The sequence below is a fragment of the Geotrypetes seraphini genome, chromosome 5 (assembly GCF_902459505.1).
Source record: "Geotrypetes seraphini chromosome 5, aGeoSer1.1, whole genome shotgun sequence".
Lineage (NCBI taxonomy): Eukaryota > Metazoa > Chordata > Amphibia > Gymnophiona > Dermophiidae > Geotrypetes > Geotrypetes seraphini.
In genome coordinates this window covers 161,967,973-161,988,067 of record NC_047088.1, presented here as the reverse complement: position 1 = coordinate 161,988,067, position 20,095 = coordinate 161,967,973, and the positions used below count along the sequence as shown (strand labels likewise).

Here is a 20,095-nt window from a genome sequence, read left to right as displayed (position 1 = left end):
GCCCTCCCCAGCCCATCCTCAACCAAAAGGCCATATACAGAACATACCATGCAAGTCTACCCAATACTGGCCTTAGTTCTTCAATATTTACCATTATTTTCTGATTCTAGATCCTCTGTGTTCATCCTACGCTTCTTTGAACTCCGTCACCACTTTCCTCTCCACCACCTCTCTCGGGAGCGCATTCCAGGCATCTACCACCCTCTCCGTAAAGTAGAATTTCCTAACATTGCTCTTGAATCTACTACCCCTCAACCTCAAATTATGTCCTCTGGTTTTACCATTTTCCTTTCTCTGGAAAAGATTTTGTTCTACGTTAATACCTTTCAAGTATTTGAACATCTGAATCATATCTCCCCTGTCCCTCCTTTCTTCTAGGGTATACATATTCAGGACTTCCAATCTCTCCTCATACGTCTTCTGGCGCAAACCTCCTATCATTTTTGTCGCCTTCCTCTGGATCGCTTCAAGTGTGCTTACGTCCTTCACCAGATATGATCTCTAAAACGGAACACAATACTCCAAATGGGGCCTCACCAACGACCCGTACAGGGGCATCAACACCTTCTTCCTTCTACTGGCTACGCCTCTCTTTATACAGCCCAGCAGCCACCGCCTTGTCACACTGTTTTTTCACCTTTAGATCTTCGGACACTATCACCCCAAGGTCCCTCTCCCCGTCCATGCATATCAGCCTCTCACCTCCCAACATATATGGCTCCTTACGATTATTAATCCCCAAATGCATTACTTTGCATTGAATTTTAGTTGCTAGATATTAGACCATTCCTCTAACTTTTGCAGATCCTTTTTCATATTTTCCACTCCCTCTTCCATGTCTACTCTGTTACAAATCTTGGTATCATCTGCAAAAAGGCAAACTTTTCCTTCTAACCTTTAAGCAATGTCACTCACAAACATATTGAACAGGATCAGCCCCAGCACCGGACCCTGAGGGACTCCACTACTCACCTTTCCTTCCTCCGAGCGACTTCCATTAACCACCACCAGTTTCTAATCCATTTCACCACTTTGGGTCCTAACTTCAGTCCTGCTCCCATGACTCAGCAGGGTTGCCTTTCTTACTCTATGGTGGCTTACTCTTCCACTCTGTACACTAGCACCCTCTGCTGTACAGAGATATAATTGCAGTATCAGTGAGGGAGTACTCCCTCACACTGATCTTCTGGTGCAGGCTTAGCAATCACCTTAAACTGGGCAACTCTAGTCTTCAATCCAAGATCGCCTTTCCAACATTCCATGCATAGTGATCTTTTTGGAGATCACATTAAGGAGGCTAGAGAAAAGATTAAAAAACATGATGATTGCAATGATAACTTTATCTAAAGTTCAGTCTTCACAAACAGCACAGTCATTTCATAGATATTAAAATACCTCTAGATAGTCCTCTTATGAGGGGTGTTCAATAATTTATCTACCTCAGTAGGAAAGAAAAGTTTCAAAAAAAAATTATTTTTCAATATGTTCCCCTGATAACTCTATACACTTCATCCACCACTTTTCCTACAATGACTTTAAACCCTTTGTAAAGAATTCTTCTGTTTGACCTTCAAACCAGGATGTCAAAGCTTCCTTGATGTCTTCATTACTTGAAAATCGCTGTCCACAGAAAGATTTATTCAAAATTCAGAGCAGGAAATAATCCAAGGGAGCCAGATCAGGACTAGAAAGCTAACCAAGCAAAGCTGACGAAGTCGTAGAAAAGAAGATGAAACTACATTGGAGATGTGTGAGTGAAACAACAAGCTGGAGTCCAAGGTAACGCCAAGGATTTTAATTGATGATGAATATAGTAGAGGATTGCCCTTTAAACTAAAAATATGACCAGGAAGACTCAATATGTGCTTAATTGGAGAAGAGATCATGGTAGAAGAATTTTGAGAATTGATTTTTAGTCTGTTCAAAGTAAGCCAGTCAAAAACCTCATCTAGTTTTGGGGATATCAAAAAATAATCATTGGGATTATTAGAATCGAAAGGATGCAATAACTGTATATCATCAGCATAAGTGAAAAAAGTAAAGCCAAGTGCCTGTAGCAATAATGTTAGAGGAGCCAGAAAGAGATTATAGAGAATAGGCCCGAGAGCAGATCCCTGCAGTACACCAGATGAGAGCGGATGAGAACAGATCCCTGCAGTACACCGGATGAGAACTGGAAAGAATGCCAGAGTGAGAAACAGAATAGGTCCGATCTGTCAAATAAGAACTAAACCATAGGAAAGCTGTACCAGTGATGTTGAAGTCCTTCAATCGATCTAGCAATATTGTATGATCAACCACTGCTTCACCCACTGGGATTTCAGTGAAGAGGAAAACCACATCAAAACTAATCAGAATGTCCTTGTGGTTGCACGCCATTAATGACATTAGTTAAAGTTCTTAAATTTTCAGATCAGATTGAGTGCTAGAGCATGCATGGAGGAGTTGATTGCACTTACAATGGGTAACACCTTGTTTGTGGACCTTGGTTAGATTTTATAAGCTGGAGGTCAAGTGTTACCTTGCTTCAGCCTGTCTCCTGCTCAATGGAAGTGGTATTGTTTATCCTGCTTGTTACTTCTCTCTGAATTTTCCAGAATGGATGGTTAGGGATACATGTGTGTCCTCTAGTAGGAGGTTGGAATTTTTTTTTCTAAACTGCATTTATTATTACAAGTTACAGCACTTGCTTAAGCAAAACAGAGAAAGTTCTGTTATACAATCAAATTGCAAAAATTATATATATATATATATATATATATATATATATATATATATATATATATATATATGTGTGTGTATATGTGTATATATGTGTATATATATATATATATATACACCGTATATATACACACACCGTATTTTTCACTCCATAAGACACTTTTTCCCCCCAAAAGTGTGTCTTATGGAGCGAATATACCCCTCCCCCTGGTACCTTTAAATTCTGGTGGTCCATCGTTGTATCAGCTTTCCACACTCCTGCCCCTCTCTTGCTTGACGGCTGCCTCCTCATTATGTCGGGACCAGCAGCGCACAAGGCATGAGCAAGCTTTTTGCGCTCCAGCCACGCACTGCTTCCTGAATGGTTGCCATCAGGGAGAGGGGCTGGTTGCATAGTCTGGTAGGGAAGAGGGCTGGGTGCAGAGCCTGGCAGGGAGAGGGGGGACAGGGTGCAGAACCTGGTAGGGAGTGAGGGGGGCTGGGTGCAGAGCCTGGTATATATTAGTACACAATTTGGTTCAGAATGTTTTTTTTATCAAAGAAAACTCAACCTCTTCATTAGACTACAATGTAATATCAGAGGCAGGTCTAGAAAATAGAGGAATGATAATAAAGAAATGTTTTAAAGCAAAGGCTACCAGACATTTTTATCATGCGGCTTCAAGATATAATACCACTGGTTAACCCCTTTAAATCTATAAAAAATTTAAGAAGCTCAGGTTGGAAAACATATTTCAATGCCCAGTATTTAATCACACACTTGCATGGATAGGCCAATAAAAAGGTAGCACCCAATTTTTTAGTTTCTTCTCTCAGAAGTAACAATTGCTTTCTCCTTTCTTGTGTTGTCTGTCACATCAGGATATAACTAGAAATATTCACAAAATAAAGTCCCCGAATTCTTGAAATAAATCTTCATAATAGCATTTAAATCTTGCTCAAAAACAAAATATAACCATCACAGTAACTCAATGAGAAACAACAGACAACAAATCCTCTAATATACGAGGTCTGTTCAAAAAGTTCCAGGACAGTTTGAATTGCTCGCTAATGGCGAGTTCTTTTGAGATGCACTAGGCAGCATTGAGTAACTTGAAATCTCCTTTTTTCCATTTGTTGACATCTGTTTTTATCTCCAAGCTACAGCAGTTTTTGTGACAGTATTTTCGTGATTAGCTATTTTTCATCATGTGCAGCCTCAATGAGCAGCGCTACAGCATGATGTTCTGTTTTAAATTGAATAAGACCACTACACAAACTTATGAAATGTTGAAAGTGGCTTTTGGGGAACATGTAGAAGGTGTTTTGAATGGTAGTCACACTTCAAAAGTGATTGTGAATCAGTGTAAGACGATCTACGTCAACTGATTATCATGTTGATCAAGTGAAGGTTCTTGTGCGGGTTGATTGGCGCTTAACTGTTAGAGAATTGGCAAAGGAATGCAACGTCTCCATTGGTTTATGCCACAACATTCTAACACGATGACCATTCTTCCCCAGCCACCTTACTCTCCTAACTTGGCCCCTGCTGACTTCTTGTTTCCTAAACTTAAATCCATGCTGAAAGGAAAGTGATTCGATACAATTGAAGACATAAAGCAAAATTTGATGCAGCAACTTTTGGTGATTCCTGAAGATGCAGTTAAGGACTGGTTCCAGACGTGGAAACTATGTTAGGTAAAGTGTATATATAGGGAAGGGGGGAGTACTTTAAAGGGGATCCAATGGAATAAGTTGTAAAATCGTTTAATAATTTTTTATAAAAATCAGTCCTGGAACTTTTTGAACAGACTAGCTGATAAATCATTAGTTTATTTTTCTTAAGCTGATTTTGAACATGTATTCCAGATGGTAACATAGTAAATGACAGCAGATGAAGATCTGAATGATCTAGTCTGCCCTGTAATTAAAATGTCTTTTTTTTTTTTCTTTGTCTTTTTCTGGGCCATAGACCTTAAAAGTCCACTTTAGGTTCCAACTACTGGAGTTGCCCTTGAACCTCACTCCATCCTATCCAAGCTATTTCCTTTGCAGACTTCAGACCAAAAAAGCATGGGTGAACACAGAGGATCTCTATTTAGAATATGAAGGGCAAGCTTTCATGAAGTCCATCATTGTTTTCCTCTCCAATGCCTCTCGGAAGGGTATTCCAGGCATCCACCACTCTCTCCATGAAAATGAATTTCTTAACATTACTCTTACCGTATATACTCTAATATAAACTAAGATTTTTGGGTCACAAAAATAGAGGTCTATTAGCCAGCACCTGACCACTTGGTACAGCTGTCTTCTTCCTGCTGAACTACAGGAGAGGTGTCCTCTCCTCCAAGCTGCTATCCACAATGCACACACCCTCTCCAGAGCCGCTATCCATATACATGCCCTGACCCACCTCCCCCCATATACCTATTGGTGCCTGCTGCTCCATTGTATGTTGAACCAGGTTGGGCTTTGAGCATCGGCACATGCTCAAAGGCCTGCTGGCTCCCCTCTTCTCTGAGAATAATGGAGGGGGCAGAAGCCAGCAGATGCTCAAGACTCCGCCCGGTTCAACATACAGCAGATTGGCCACAGCAGGTATAAGGAAGTCAGTGCATCTGCAGCAGTAGCAGCCCCAATGGGTATTTGGAGGTCAGTGACTCGAGGTGGGGGGCATGTATTGTGAATAGCAGCAACTCCCCCCCCCCCCCAATGGGCAGGATAGTGATCAGGGAGGGGGGGGGGAATTCACTCCGGCACCAAGAACCTCTTCCAGGCAGTAGTGTTCCCAATTCAAAGCTCTTGACATCGGGCCTTCCTCTCTGCCAGGTCCTGCCTTTGCAAAAACAGGAAGTAGACAGACCCAGCACAGAGGAAGGCCCAACGCAACATGAGCAGCAAATTGTGAAGGTTTGCTTCAAACTGAAGGGTGACAGAGAGAGAGGGAGAAGGAAGACCAGGGAAGGGAGAAAAGTCAAAAGAGATGCCAGACCATGGGGACAGAGAGGATGAAGGGAAGGAGATGCCAGGGCATGGGGGAGGGAGGGGAAGGAGACAGATGCCAGACCAGGGAGAAAGGAGGGAGGGAAAGGAAAGAGGAGGTAGCAAAGCATGGAGGGGAAAGGAGAGATGTGCCAGGGCATGGAGGGGAGGGAAGGAGACTGAGCTGCCAAACCATCAGGAAAGGAGGGACAGAAAGGAGATGCCAGAGTATGGAGGGAGAGAGAGAGAGATGGACAAAGAAGAGAGATCCCATGGCATGAGAGAAGGGAAGAAGATGCCAGACCATGGGGTTAGTTGGGGTGGGAAAGAAGGAAGGAAAGAATAAGTGAGTGATACCAGAGCATGGGGGAGGGAGACAGAAAAAAAATGGAAGGAACAGAGAAAGAGGGCGGATGCTGGGTAGAATGGAGAGTGAAGATAAGAAGAGGAAAGCAGAAAACAGAGCATACTAAAAGATGGTAGAGAAAAGATTTTTATGTTGTTGCTTTAGAATGAAGTAGGTTGTATTGATAAACATAAATAGAAAATGGAAATAAGGTAATATTTTTATTGACTAATTTTAATACATTTTTAAATAACTTTTGGAGATCAAAATCCCCTTCCTCAGGGGTTTTGCACTAATAAAAATATTTAATATTTTTAAAAAATTGTGTTAAAACTTATGGCAAGGATGTCTGGTCTTTGTAGACTAGCTCACCAAGATCACCCAAATTTCTAATCTCGGTTTATATTCGAGTCACTCTTTTTCCCTCCTTTATGGGGGGAAAAGTGGAACCTCGGTTTATATTTGAGTATATACAGTAAATCGGCACCCCTCAACTTGTCATCTAGTTTTACAGTTTCCCTTCTCTGGAAAAGATTTGGTCCTATATTAATACCTTTAAAATATTTAAATGTCTGTATCACATTACCCCCTGCCCCTTCTCTCCTCTAGATTATACATGTTGAGGTCCTCTAGTCTCTTCTCATACTTCTTTTGGCACAGATTTGTCGCTTTCCTCTGGAGTGCTTCAAGTCTTTTTATATCCTTTGCCAGATACAGCCTCTAAAACTGCATATCAGCCTCTCACCTCCCAGCATATACATCCTCTCTGATTTCTACTCCCCAATTACATCACTCTGCATGTCTTTGGTCTAATGTCTAGCAACTAAAATTTAGTGCATTCTTCCAATTTTTGCAGATCCTTTTTCATGTTTTCCACTCCCTTCAGGGTGTCAACTCTGTTACAAATCTTGGTATTATCTTCAAAAAGGCAAACCTTTTCATTTAACCCTTTGACAATATCGCTCACAAACATATTGAACAGAATTGGCCCCAGTACCGCTCCTTGAGGCACTCCACAACTCACCTTTCCTTCCTCCAAGCAAATTCCATTAACCACCACCACCCTCTGACATTGTCTGTGTCAGCCAGTTTCTAATTCAGTTCCCCACTGCTGTTTGGTCAAGTTTGTTCAAAAGCCACCTATGAGGAACTGTTTCAAAGGCTTTGCTGAAATCTAAGTAAATTATATCTACCACACTTCCTCGATCTAATTCTCTGGTTACCCAGTCAAATAATTCAATCAGATTCATTTAATACAATTTACCTTTAGTAAAGTCATGTTGCTGTGGATCTTGTAACACATTAGATTCTAGGAATTTCACAATGCTCTCCTTCAGCAACACTTCCATTATTTTTCCAATAACTGAAGTGAGACTTATAGGCTTGTAGTTTCCCACTAGAGAATGACACGGTGACAAAATTCATCACTGTTCCCGTCCCCGCAGATAACCGCGCTAAATCATCTTCATGTCATTCTTTAAGGAGAGAAGAAAGAATCAGAGTATGAGTGGCCACAACCACTGACCCTCAAGATTTGCTTTGAAGAATGCTGGTGTAGAAGGACTGAGGCTGAAATAGACACTAAAAAATGACATGGGATTATTTCACGCGGGGACGGGAACGGTGATGAATTTTGTCACCGTGTCATTCTCTATTTCCCACTTCATCTCTGCAACCACTTTTGTGAAGAGAAACCACATCCACTATTCTCCAATCCCTTGGAACCACTCCCATCTCCAGGGATTTATTGAACAAATCTTTAAGTGGAACCACCACAACCTCCCTGAGCTCCCTCAATATCCTAGGATTAATGCCATCCGGTCCCATGGCTTTGTCCACTTCCAATTTTTCAAGTTGCTCATAAACTCTTCTGTGAATGGTGCGGTAGCCATGCCAGACGCGTGTAATTTTGCCAGCCAATCGCAGTCCTTTAGGATTTACTTCCATGAATACAGACGTATTTGTTTAGCATACAGTCAAACCTCGGTTTACGAGTAACCCGGTTTGCGAGTGTTTTGCAAGACGAGCAAAACACTCAGCAAACTTTTGACTCATAAACCGAGCATTGACTCGATTTGCGAGCCCCGACCCGACCGGGGGAACCAACAGTATTGCTCCCCCCAAGGCCACCGGCACTGCTCCCTCCCTTCACGATCGTCTCCTCCCCATCTACCGACTGGCCCTGTCCTTACCCGTGTGCCACCGGAGTTAGAAAGGGCCTGCCGCCAGTCTGCTGCTGAGCCTTGAGCATCTGCACTTGCTCAAGGCCTTCTGGATCTCATCCTCACCGAGATTCTCATGAGACTCGAGATCTCATGAGAATCTCGGAGAGGGTGAGATCCAGAAGGCCTGAGCATGCACAGATGCTCAAGGCTCAGCAGCAGACTGGCGGCAGGCACTTTCTATCACCGGCGGCGCAGGGGTAAGGATAGGGCCAGTCGGGGAGGGGGGGGAAGAGGCGATAGCAGCACCGGTGGCCTCAGGTGGAGTATGGGAGTTGGGGTGCGTCCGGCAGGAGTGAACCAGCACTTAAGAGACCCAGCAGAGGGGGGTAGTGGCATCCGAAGGGGGGGCAGCGTCCGGGAGCGGCAGAGCCAAGTGTCCAGTCGGACTCTGTGGCGGCGGCGGCGTTTGCTTAGCCAGCACCACCCGCAGTAAGAGGCAGCAGCAGATGAGAATTGGAGGAGCCGCGTGGATGTGGCAGAGGCAGCGGTGGAGGCGTCCCTAATGGTAATTAAGTTTTTGGGGATGTGGAACGAATTGTTCAAGTTTACACTAACTCTTATGGGAAAAGTTGCTTTGATATACGAGTGTTTTGGTTTAAGAGCATGCTTCTGGAACGAATTATGCTCGTAAACCAAGGTACTACTGTATTTGCTTTTCCCTCATCACTCTCCACATAGCAGCAGTTCATAGCTTCTTTCAGTCTTGCAATTCCATTTTTCTTCTACCTTCTTTCATTAATATATCTGAAAATTTTTGTCTCCCCTTTTTATATTTCTAGGCATTTGCTCTTCTGCCCGCGCGCTTTTTCTTTCTTGGCTTCTTTCATTTTGATCCGGTATTCCTTTTTGTGCTTCTGTTCTTGAGTATTTTTATATTTCACAAATTCCAACTCTTTTGCCTTTATTTTCTCCGCCACTAGTTTGAAGAACCATATTGGTTTCCTTTTTCTTGTTTTTATTTATTTTCCCACATAATGGTCAGTAGCCATTTTTATTGCTCCTTTTAGTTTGGCCCACTGTTTTTCCACATCCCTTATGTCCTCCCATCCTATTTGCTTGCTCCTCAGATACTCCCTCATGTTACTACAGTCCGCATTTGAAATCCAGGACATGGAGTTTTGTGTGGCTGCCCTCTACTTTATTTGTTATCAAATCAAACTGTTTGATCACTACTACCCATGTGAACACCCACTCGGACAGTAGAGAGACTTTCCCCATTTGTAAACACCTGATCAAGTATTTGTTCATTCAAAGGGTTGACTCCTGTACTATTAGAAGCAGGCAAATAGAATGCTTTAGTAAACAAAGGAATAACTTCGGGGGGGGGGGGGGGGGGGGGGGATGTTAAATTTTTCATAAGATTCTTATAAACATCAACAAGAGCCATACCTAGTATTTGAGCAATTAAGTACTCTCAAATTCAATCTTAATGTCTGTTCTTTAGTAACTACTGAAACAGAGTCTTTAAAAAAAGCAGTTTGTTAAATCTGGACTATCTTGCTGAAATTTTTCAACAGTTTGAGAGAGAGTTTCAACTTAAAACAAGAGCAGACATGTCTGGAGTAGCTTTTCCAGCTGTTGAAATCAAGCTTCATACTAGCTTGCCAAAGGGACTTCATAGTCACACCCTTAGAGGGCGTTATACTTCCAAACTCCCCTGCATTTTTTTTTTCACCACTGTCATTGGGGTAGGTAGGGACTCAATCAACATCAAGCCCAGACATAGCACCTTCTGCTATGGTTGGACTCTCCCTTTCCTCAGTACTGATAGTGGTGGTTGAGCCACAGGAGAGCAGGGAGAGAGACACATCATGCCCTGAAGGTCAGACGCTCCTCATTCTGTTCCCTTTGCAGGGCCCCCAATCCGAATCATCAGTTGACTGGAGGTAAAGTGATCCAGAGTTTATTGCATCAGTGGCTGCAAGGGAGACAATGTCATGGCTAGAGGTGAAACAGTTTACCATTCTGTTACATTACATTAGTGATTTCTATTCCACCGTTACCTTACGGTTCAAGGCGGATTACACAAGAACTGTCATGATGCTAGGAAATACATTTGGTGGATTACATGAGAAAATTGTCATGATATTAGGAAATGCCTTATGAGTGCTTTGAATATTTTTGATTTGCTAAGTAGTGTTGTGGGTGAAGCTTGGGGCGAGTCTGGTTCTGTTATAAAGGTTTAATGTATTTTTTGAAGAGTAGGGTTTTTGTTTCTTTTTTTGAAGGTTTTGTAGTCTGTGGTCGAAGACAGCAGATTTGTGAGTTGCATGTCCAGCTTTGCTGCTCTGGTGGCTAGTAGGTTGTTGTACATTTTTCTTCGTTTGACATTTTTGGTAGGTGGGTGTGTGAATAGTATGTGGGTTCTCCTGTGTCTGTCTGAGGTAGATTGAGTTAGTCAGTTGTTCCAGTAGATTGGGCTGTCTCCGTTTATAGCTTCAAATAGTAGGCAATGGAATTTGAAGTGTACTCTTGCTTGCATTGGGAGCTAGTGTGAGTCGTGGTATGCTTCTGTGATGTGGTTGTATTTTTTTAGCGAGTAGATAAGTCTTAGGGCCGTGTTTTGTATTGTTTGTAATTGTTTTATCATGGTTGCTGGGCAGGGGAGATAAAGTATGTTGCAGTAGTCTATTAAGCCTAGGATTAGAAATTGTACCAAAAGTTGGAATTGTTTTCTGTCGAAGAATTTTCGAACTTGTCTTAGGTTTCTCATGGTTGAGCATGATGTTTTTATTATTTTGTTGATTTGTGGTTACATGGTACAGCCTCTGTTGCGCTTGATATGAGGCATTACAAAGATCCAAAGGTTTGGAACTTTTTGTTTTTTTTTTTAAAGGGAAAACTTAATTCATAGCAAATCATCTGGAATGCTGCTATCAGCCATCTTGGCTTTGCCCTCCAGCCCATGAGAACTGGAGGTTGGATATCTTTAGTGGTAATTTTTAGCACCCATCACTATAGTTGTGTTCCCTTTGTCCACCGGAAGCATCACTGGGTCATGTTGGTTACAACTTTGAATTTTGATAGAAAAGTCTGGGGGTTACAATGGGCTTTCCTACTGCATCCTTCTTTCTTCCTGATAAAACTATCTCAAACCCCAGCCAATCAGGTTTGAGCACCTGCTGTATATAAAAACAAACTACACACCACATAGCATATTCTAAAGAAAGCCACAGCCCCATGTCAGTTCGACGGCCAGGTTTTGCCACATCTAAGTAACTGCAACAATCATGATGCCAGCTGCAGCATCCTATCAACGTAAATGACTGCCTTTCAACCCCTTTCTCTTAACGCTGGCGTCCAAGTTTATTTCCCAGCTGTGTTGCCTTACTCCACTTGGACTTAATTTCCCCTACTTCCCCCCAGGTCTATTTGTCATCTCTGAATCTGCTGGCTGGAAGGCTATTCTTCCTGCTCCTCCTTGTGGCAACATGAGCCACAGCTTCCTCTCCAGTTCAATGGTAGCTTGTTCCTTTGCAACTGCTTTCTCTGGCATCAAAGTTGATGTATTAAATGTAAATTTCTTTATTGTGCAGATATAACAGGATTGCCTCAGGTATACTGTATGTATACCTGAGGAAAGCGCCAAATAATTGGAATAAATATGACAGGGGGTAGTGTTCAGTTTAAATTGTACACCATGATCAACAGAGACTAGCCCATAAACCTCCCCCCCCCACCTAAAAAAAAAAGCAGGTTTTATGCCCTCTCTCAAAACTGAACAGATAGATGAATGTCACACACATTAAAAGGAAGAACTACCAGAACGTAGGAACCTGAAATATGCTAGAACAGCACAATATCACAATAAACAAAAAGTTATAGAATATACTGACGAGGCTGAGTAGTGTAAGTTGCAAAAAATATATAATAATAAATAATAGTAATAATAAATTTTTTATGAGAAGATCTCAGTGTGGATTAGAAGTCAAATGAACAAAAAATGTTCAATCCTACAACCTGCTCTCGCAGTTCAAATGGGATTCCGCCTCTCCAACTGCCATTTCCAAATCAGGCTTTCATTGGCTATATATCGCAGCTTTAGGCTTTCATCTTCTCTTGGAAGTTTTTTCATGAAAGGTTCCTGAAGAAGGACTATTTCTGAAACTGAAGTTCAGTTGAACCAATTGTGACTTCTTGAGTACAGCTTCTGTGAATTGGACCCCTTTTGTGAAACACATCTTTGGGAGTTCCTGCTTCTGCAGGCTTTCCTTGCGAGTTAAGTCTTTTTCATTGATTTTTGGAGAGACAGTGCAGTTACTCTGCCTTGTTGGCTGTTAGTGTCTTACTGTAATTATATACTTTTATATGACTATTTATCACTAAGGGCTCCTTTTACAAAGGTGCGTTAGGGCCTTAACGCGCAGAATAGTATGTACTAAATTGCCACGCCCACCTCCTTTTAAGCAGGTGGTAATTTTTCAGCTAAATGTGCTATAGCACATGCTAATCCGGTGTGCGCTAAAAACGCTAGCGCTCCTTTGTAAAAAGGAGCCCTAAGTGTTTTTGCACTATTTTGATTTTCACTGCACACGAGTAAGATTCTATGATGGTGTGGTGTGCTGGGTGGCTACCCATGCACGGGTTGTAGGATTGAACGTTTTCCATTCATTTGACTTATTAATCCACACAGAGATCTTCTCATAAAAAATGTATTATTACTATCATTTATTATATTTTTTGCAGCTTACACTACCCAGCCTCAAGTCAGTATATTCGAGAACTTTTTGTTTGTTACACACATTAAAAGGAATATTCAGGCACAGTCATAGCAGGTTTGAGAACCAGTCTTAAGAGCAGTAATATAAAATGGTCTGCTGTAGTTAGGTAGCTTTAACTATAAGCTTGACTGAAACCAGAAAGAATTTGGACAACAATATTAACTTGTGCACTTTAGTCAGAAGGGAAGAGGTTATATGATAAACCTTTCGATATACTACTGTGTTTCCCAAAAAATAAGTCCCTTCCAGCGTCAGCAGCACTTAAATAGGCTGCTTCGCAGTCTTCTCCAGCCGGGTCCTATCCTCTGCCACATTACTGATGTCATCAGCGACATGGCACAGTGAAGGCCCCTGCGGGAGAAGGCCATGAAGCAGCCTGTTTAAAGTGCTGCCACGCTGCTGTTTGGAGGGAGGTATGTTGGTCTTGCGTTGGGTCGGAGGGGTTCTGCTGCATGGGGGAGGGATAGAAATACTGCAGAGGGAAGGTACAAGGAGTTGGGTGAGAGGGGATGACAGATGCTAGACATGTGGAGAGAGGAAGGGATCATTGTACATGAAAAAATAAGACATCCCCTGAAAATAAAGCCCTAGTGCATTTTTTGGATCCAAAATTAATATGACAGTGTCTTATTTTCGGGGAAACATGGTAGCAACTGTTGCTACTCTTTCTTTTTATTCTAGGGAGCTTTGGATCCAAAGATTTGTTGTACCTGCTGAAGTACATGAGCCATGACAGTCACCTGTATCAATCTCCCAATTTCAGCAAGGATGCTGTTTCTCAGTTGTGCAAGAATGCAGATGGACTAACAGCGATATCTACAGGAAAAAGAACTTATCTAAGATGAGAGAAGAAGTCTTGAAATTGTAAAAAAGAGGCATGCACTTTTTTTTATGTCCATGGTTGAATGGTTTAACAGCCATGAAAACAGCTATGAGAAACTGTTAAAAAATAAAGAAGGGGGAAGTGGAATCTAAGCTGAACAGTTCATTTCAGATCATTGATATCTTGCTATTTCTTTAGCAGCGTGTTCCAAACATAAGGGTGGAATTAAATAATGTTTATTTGTTATTAAAAATGTGATTTTGACTGCCTGGAGTTTGCTTAACTCTTCCCTGCTCTTCAGGTTCAATTCATCTAAGATATGTTGTACTGTTGTTTTCTCAAACTTGTCATGTATTTCCTTTCCAGTAACCAAAAGGAGCTTGGAAGAACCCAAGAAAAAAATTGCTGTCTCCTAACATTCCTCTCAAAATGTTTTTATTCTAAATTTTGTATTTTTAATCTATTTTTAAAGATAAACACTGCATTTAAAATAATATACTATCAGTGTGGTAAGGCATGGTAGAGAAGATTTGTTTTTTTATTATTATATTACATGCAAATTCTCTGTGAGAGAAATGGTCAGATAGAAAGTGTCCTTGTGCAGGGCTTCCAACTGGTCAGTCATAACCCCAAATGGAGTCACAAAACATGTGTTTGTGATTGCAACCTGAGCAGGCAAAAGACAAAACAATTAAAGGTCTATGCTTCCTGTTAAGCCTGGGCTATTTGATTAGGTCTGCATGGGAGATAATGGCATTGGCTAACGCAATAGAAGGGCAAGGAGCAGCAGCAGTATGGAGGACAAAGTAGACCACCACAGATCAGAAGCACAGAAAGTTCGATAAATGCCATTGTAGATTTAGATGTCTGTTAGCGCTGCTGATGTTGATTTAATATGAAAAATGAAATTCATCACACTGGACATTCATAGCTTAAAGAAAAGTCATCTCTTAATATTGTATTCCCTATTAGATTGTGAGTTAATACTTACTGAAATGTTTCAAATTTTTTTAAAGCTGAATTTAGAATATAAAAATGGCCTTGCTGTAATGTCTTTTTATTTAAATTAAAGCTCTTTTTGTACAGTCTAATCTGATATTAATGGAGCAGTGCCACCTAGCTTTAAATTAGCATGAAGTTGCTCTCGACTTACCACAGCTGAAATCTGCCTACCTATATTTAAAATGATTCAAAGCCTGATTCAAGTAATGATGTGCTGCCGCTACAGGGCAGAAGCAGATAGGCCAAGTGTTTATAACAGTAACTAGCTTTCTTCTAAGCATGATGGATACTTGTCTACTGTAAAGGACAAGAGACAGACCAGTGTGACCAGACTAGTCCAAAGCAATCTCCTTTTGTAACCTGTGTTAACACTTTTTCCTAATTTCATACAGCTGCTTAATCACTTTTAAAAACCCTTATTTCTCAATAACAAAAATACTCTATTTCCTGTGCTGCTGTACAACAAAATAGCCATCTCTTATCTTCTAGTTGATGTCTATAATGTAGAAAACATGACTATTTTAATCCCTAGCTATTGAGCCTTCAGGTGAATGTTCAAGTCCTTGATAAACAAAAATGGGAAGATTAGGTTCTTACCTCCATAATCTTTTTAGTAGAAAGGCATACAAGTCTTGAACCAGTTGGTTATTCTCCCCTAACCATGAGTTGTATAAAAGGCATCATCTACCTTTTTTTAGCTATGCCTCCTTCCTCACTGGGTTGGGCTGTATCCCCTCAGTTTGTATAAAAGCAGTTGTGAACCACTCTTAAGAGGAGAAGTAAGAAGAAGGACTTCAGGGAATCTTCCTAACAAGTTACTTCTGTTCTGCAACAAATGTTAACCATCAATGTCAAATCATAACATTATGTAAAAACAAGGTGAACAAAGAAGCCACCCACCTGAGCACAACCAGCCTAACATTTATGGAGCTCTCACACTTACCTCTTCACAAGAGATGTCTTCACTCTTTCAACCTATCTGACAGGAGAAGATCCCAACATCTGGAAACATATATGTCTGAGACAGTAAGCAAGCTAAATGGACATCGGACAGGGTGGGCCTTCAAGACTCGTATGCCTTTCTACTAGAAAGAAAATTATCAAAGTAAGAACCTAATCTTCCCTTTTATGCAAAAATCATATGAGTCTTGAGCCAGTGGGATATATCAAATCAGTCCCTTGAGTCTAGGGTGGGGCAGATGTGCCTGATGCTAGCACTTTGAACACCAATATGGTATGCATTTGTGCTGCCACATCCACTCTGTAAATCTTCATAAAAAGTCTGTAGGGTGGACCTTGTAGCTACCCTACAGATCTCCTTGGGCAGAACTGCCCGGGACTCTGCCCCAAGACAAAGCTACACTTATACTGGAATGTGCTCTCAAAGAGATCGGCGGCTGTTTACCACAGCCAATGTATGCAGATGAAATAGCCATGTGAATCTAACTGGAAATAGAAGACTTAGATGCTGGCCTTTCCAGTCGACTAGGACTGATTAGCACAAAAAGACATCGGAGACAAAAAGCATTCATTACCTTGAGGTAATGGAGAACTCTCCCAACATCTAGCAACCTCAAAACCTTGCCTTTTTTCTTTGAACACATGGGAAGAAATGCAATAACTGGACTTCCTGATTTATGTGGCAGGCCAAAACTACTTTTGGCAAAAAAAGGTACTGTGCGCAGCAAGACACCCAGCCTTTGTAAATTTGAAAGCAGCTGCAACTCCAACACTCTTCTTGCTGAGGCAATAGCCACCAGAAACACTGTCTTAACTGCAAGATCCATTAGTGATGACTCATGTAAAGACTTGTATGGAGCCTTACTGAGACCCTGCAAAACAATGTTAAGGTTCCATGATTGAAAAGGATACAGAAGGATACAGCCTCAGTGCACCCTTCAAAAATCTGGCTACATCAAACTGAGAAGCCAGTGAAACTTTCTCCACTTGAGCACTAAAGCAGTGTTTCTCTCAACTCAGTGCTGGAGTACCCCCTATGCCAGCCAGGTTTTCAAGATATCCACAATTAATATGCATAAACTTGATTTGCATACCCTGCCTCCATTATATGCAAGTTTCTTTCATGCATAATCATTTTGGATATCCTGAAAACCTGATTGGCAAGGGGGTACTCCAGGACCAAATTGAGAAACACTGTCCTAAAACATAAGAAGCCTGCCACCTGCACTTTGAGGGATTTTGAGGCCCTTCTCGAGTCCAGCCTGAAGAAAAACTAGGACCGCTAACAGAAGAGCTCGTAAAGGCTCCACATTCTCTTTAGCACACCAGCACTGAAACATCTTCCAAGCCTTAGCATAGACCGCAAGTCACTGGTTTCTTAGACCTTAGGGAGAGTAGCTATAACCACCTCCGAGTAACCTTTCTGCACTAACGCCGTACACTCAAGAGCCATGCTGTAAGTCCAAAACGTTCTAGATCCTCCAAGGGAACTGGTCCCATTGACAAAAGATTTGGATAAATCGACAGTTTGAGACTCTAGTCCCTCTGCAGGCAAACTAGATCCACATACCATGGCCAATCAGATGCAACCAGGATTACCAATCCCGGGTGGTTAGCTATTATTTGACCTGGCCTAGTAGGGCCACGAGGGAAACATGTACAACAGCCCTTTCTTCGGCCATGGTTGAACTAAAGCATCCAAACCAGCGCTTTCTGACTTTAATCTTCAGATGAAGAAACAAGCAACTTTTTTGTTGTTGGCTTAGGGAATATGGTACAGCTCAGTGAGGAAGGAGGAGGAGCTGAAAATAGACAATGCCTTCTACACAAATCGCGGTTAGGGGAGAATAACTCACTGGTTCAAGACTCGTATACCTTTTGTGCTAGATCAACAGTTGTGTATTTGAGTAAGTGTCCTATTTGTTCAGTTGCTTAACAAATGACATCAACTTCTTTAACCAATTTAAAGGAACATTTAAGCATTAAACTTGTTTGCTACTAGGATGTTTTAAAACAATTGTTTCTATGCCACTAAAATATCTAAAAATCCCAAATTGCAACAAGTATTTTACAGTGCTAAACTGTCCACATTTATATTCTAAGCAGGTATTCGCCTTCATGCCTCATTCTTCCCTCTCCCTAGTCTAATACTTAAAAATAGAATACAGGTTTAGCTTTCAAACCAATGTTTTTTATTACTGGAATCACCAAGAAAAACTGTTCCCTTCACTCTGAGAAACATGGTTTTTATAGCGATTTAATTTTCTGTCCATTTCTTTACAATAAAACTGATTTTGATCTTGCACTCTCATGGAAGCTGAATCTTAATGCCACAGCCAGACTGGAGTTCTCCTTGTTGGGCATTGGTCATTGAAATAACTATAGGATTTCTCCATACTTCGGTCTTTGGGTTGCTCCATTGACTTGTTTGTGCGGGAAGGTACTGTCTTTCTGCAGAAATACTTGACAGCAGGTCAATCTCATCGGTCAAGAGAACGCTTCTGTGCAGCTTCTACACATACATGTCTTAACAAGTTAATTACAGATCTGGGGTCTTCACTCCTCATGATAGCACTGCCAGACACAATCATGTTTGCTCCTGCCTGCAAGGTATGAAATAGTAGCATAAATCAGCAATATTTCTTCTGTATGACAATTTATTGAAAAGAAGCTTTCAAGCATTAGATTTTTCTTATTCATCTTAATAAACCAGTTCAGACAACCAGGTTATGTTCCCCCCATAGCCAACAAAAGACAAAAAGAAAAGTTCAGATGGCATCACTAGTATAACAGGCACAACCTGAAACTAGCCAGTATTTTTCACTACCTTCCACCAAATGGTTAAGTTTTTTTCAATACAGTAGATTTTTCTTGAATCCCCAATCTACAGCTGAACCAGTTAAATCCTCAGGTGCTGCATTTCTCAGGGATCCTTGCAACAGAAGTGTGCATAGGGATGGGAACAAGAGGAAACCGCCTGGAAATCCACAGGCTGGGGACAAAAAGTTATTACTACCATTTACCAGTTATGTAATCAAATCCTTCAATATTACTGATGATGTAAATAGAGTGAGAAACACCAATTTCCATTGCAAAATCAGTAAGAAGTACTTCTATTTATCACTTATATAGTGCTGAAAGGCATACGCAGCGCTGTATATTTTGACATTTACTAGATGGTTCCTGCTCAGAAAAGCTTACAATCTAACTTGGACAGACATGATATAGGATTGGGGATGCAGGAGTTGAAAGCGCTCTCGAAGAGGCGGGCTTTAACTTGGACTTGAAAACTGCCAGTGACGGAGCATGCCATAAGGATTCGTGCAGTTTGTTCCAGGCATATAGCGCAGCAAAGATAGAAGGGACTTAGTCTGGAGTTGGCAGAGGAGGAGACGGGCATAGATAGGAGGGACTTATCAGCTGAGCCGGTCTGTACACCGCGATCTGGAGAGCAGGGAGTCCAACGGTTGCGGCTGGGAAGCAGTAAGGCTGGGGACTCGCGCATTCGCACGTCTGCAAAGCCACGGACATACATTTCACAGATCAGGGATTTCAGATCACGCAGGTCTGAATGCGCATGCGCGTCTAGCGTTTTATTATATTAGATTATATCGGCTCTCATGGAATATGAGTTGTGCAACTGAAACCTAGATAGATCGAAGGGAAAAAGATGAAAGAGCAGAAGACCTGAGAGTAGCAACTTGCAGTAATCGAAGTGAGAGATGATGAGGGTGTGGATAAGGGTTTTGGTAGTGTGGAGATTGGTGGTATCCTACAGCAATTGGATACGGTGTTGGAGACCTGATCAGCTGTGATGTCTGAGATAAGTTAACAATACTGTTGTGCACCTTTGCTGCAGTTAATGGGCAGCCCTTTTTTCACTCAAGCTGGACTGTCTTGTTAGAATTCTTTATGCCAATGATTGTGCTTATGGTAGTATTTGTAATTTACCTTTGCTTACTACTGCTACTAGAGTCAGGCTTTTTTCTTCACCTCATTGATTTTTGCAGTGGAAATTGGTTTTTCTCACTGCCAGTTTACATCAACAGTAATATTGAAGGATTTGATTTTGTATCTATTAAATTCCTTTGTTTTTTGTTTTACTAAAGATCAGATTATAAAAATTGCCATACTGGGACAGATCGAAGGTCCATCAAGCCCAGTATTCTGTTTCTAACAGTGCCCAATTCAATGGTCTGCCTTATTGATGGTAGTGTCAAGTTTCTCAGTAGAGGTATGAAAAATACATAATCTTATTTCTAGGATAAGCATAATGATATCTGTTTTACTACTTGGGATCTAGCTAGAGAATATGGAGGAGATGCATTCAATTGCC

The 20,095-nt window shown here is 41.4% G+C and overlaps 2 protein-coding genes across 8 annotated transcripts in view; one reads left to right on the top strand and one right to left on the bottom strand.

Annotated features, from left to right (window-relative positions):
- The window catches only part of KANSL1L (KAT8 regulatory NSL complex subunit 1 like), a 321,832-nt gene extending 307,674 nt beyond the window's left edge, over nt 1–14,158 (top strand). For 6 of the 7 annotated variants that reach the window (XR_004539416.1, XM_033944251.1, XM_033944248.1 and 3 more), the window contains one exon: nt 13,656–14,158. Coding sequence is in view for 5 of the 7 variants with exons in the window: in XM_033944251.1 (XP_033800142.1) it covers nt 13,656–13,707 (52 nt within the window). In the remaining 2 variants the exon portion in view is untranslated. Of the gene's footprint in view, nt 1–4,672; nt 4,911–13,655 lie in introns of those variants that run through there. The other variant, XR_004539417.1, reaches the window with a different exon arrangement.
- Nucleotides 14,159–17,928: 3,770 nt separating this feature from the next.
- RPE (ribulose-5-phosphate-3-epimerase) overlaps nt 17,929–20,095 on the bottom strand; it is a 48,708-nt gene continuing 46,541 nt past the window's right edge. The window contains exon 6 of the mRNA XM_033944258.1: nt 17,929–18,362. Coding sequence (XP_033800149.1) covers nt 18,240–18,362 — 123 coding nt within the window. The 3' untranslated portion in view covers nt 17,929–18,239. The remainder of the gene's footprint in view (nt 18,363–20,095) is intronic.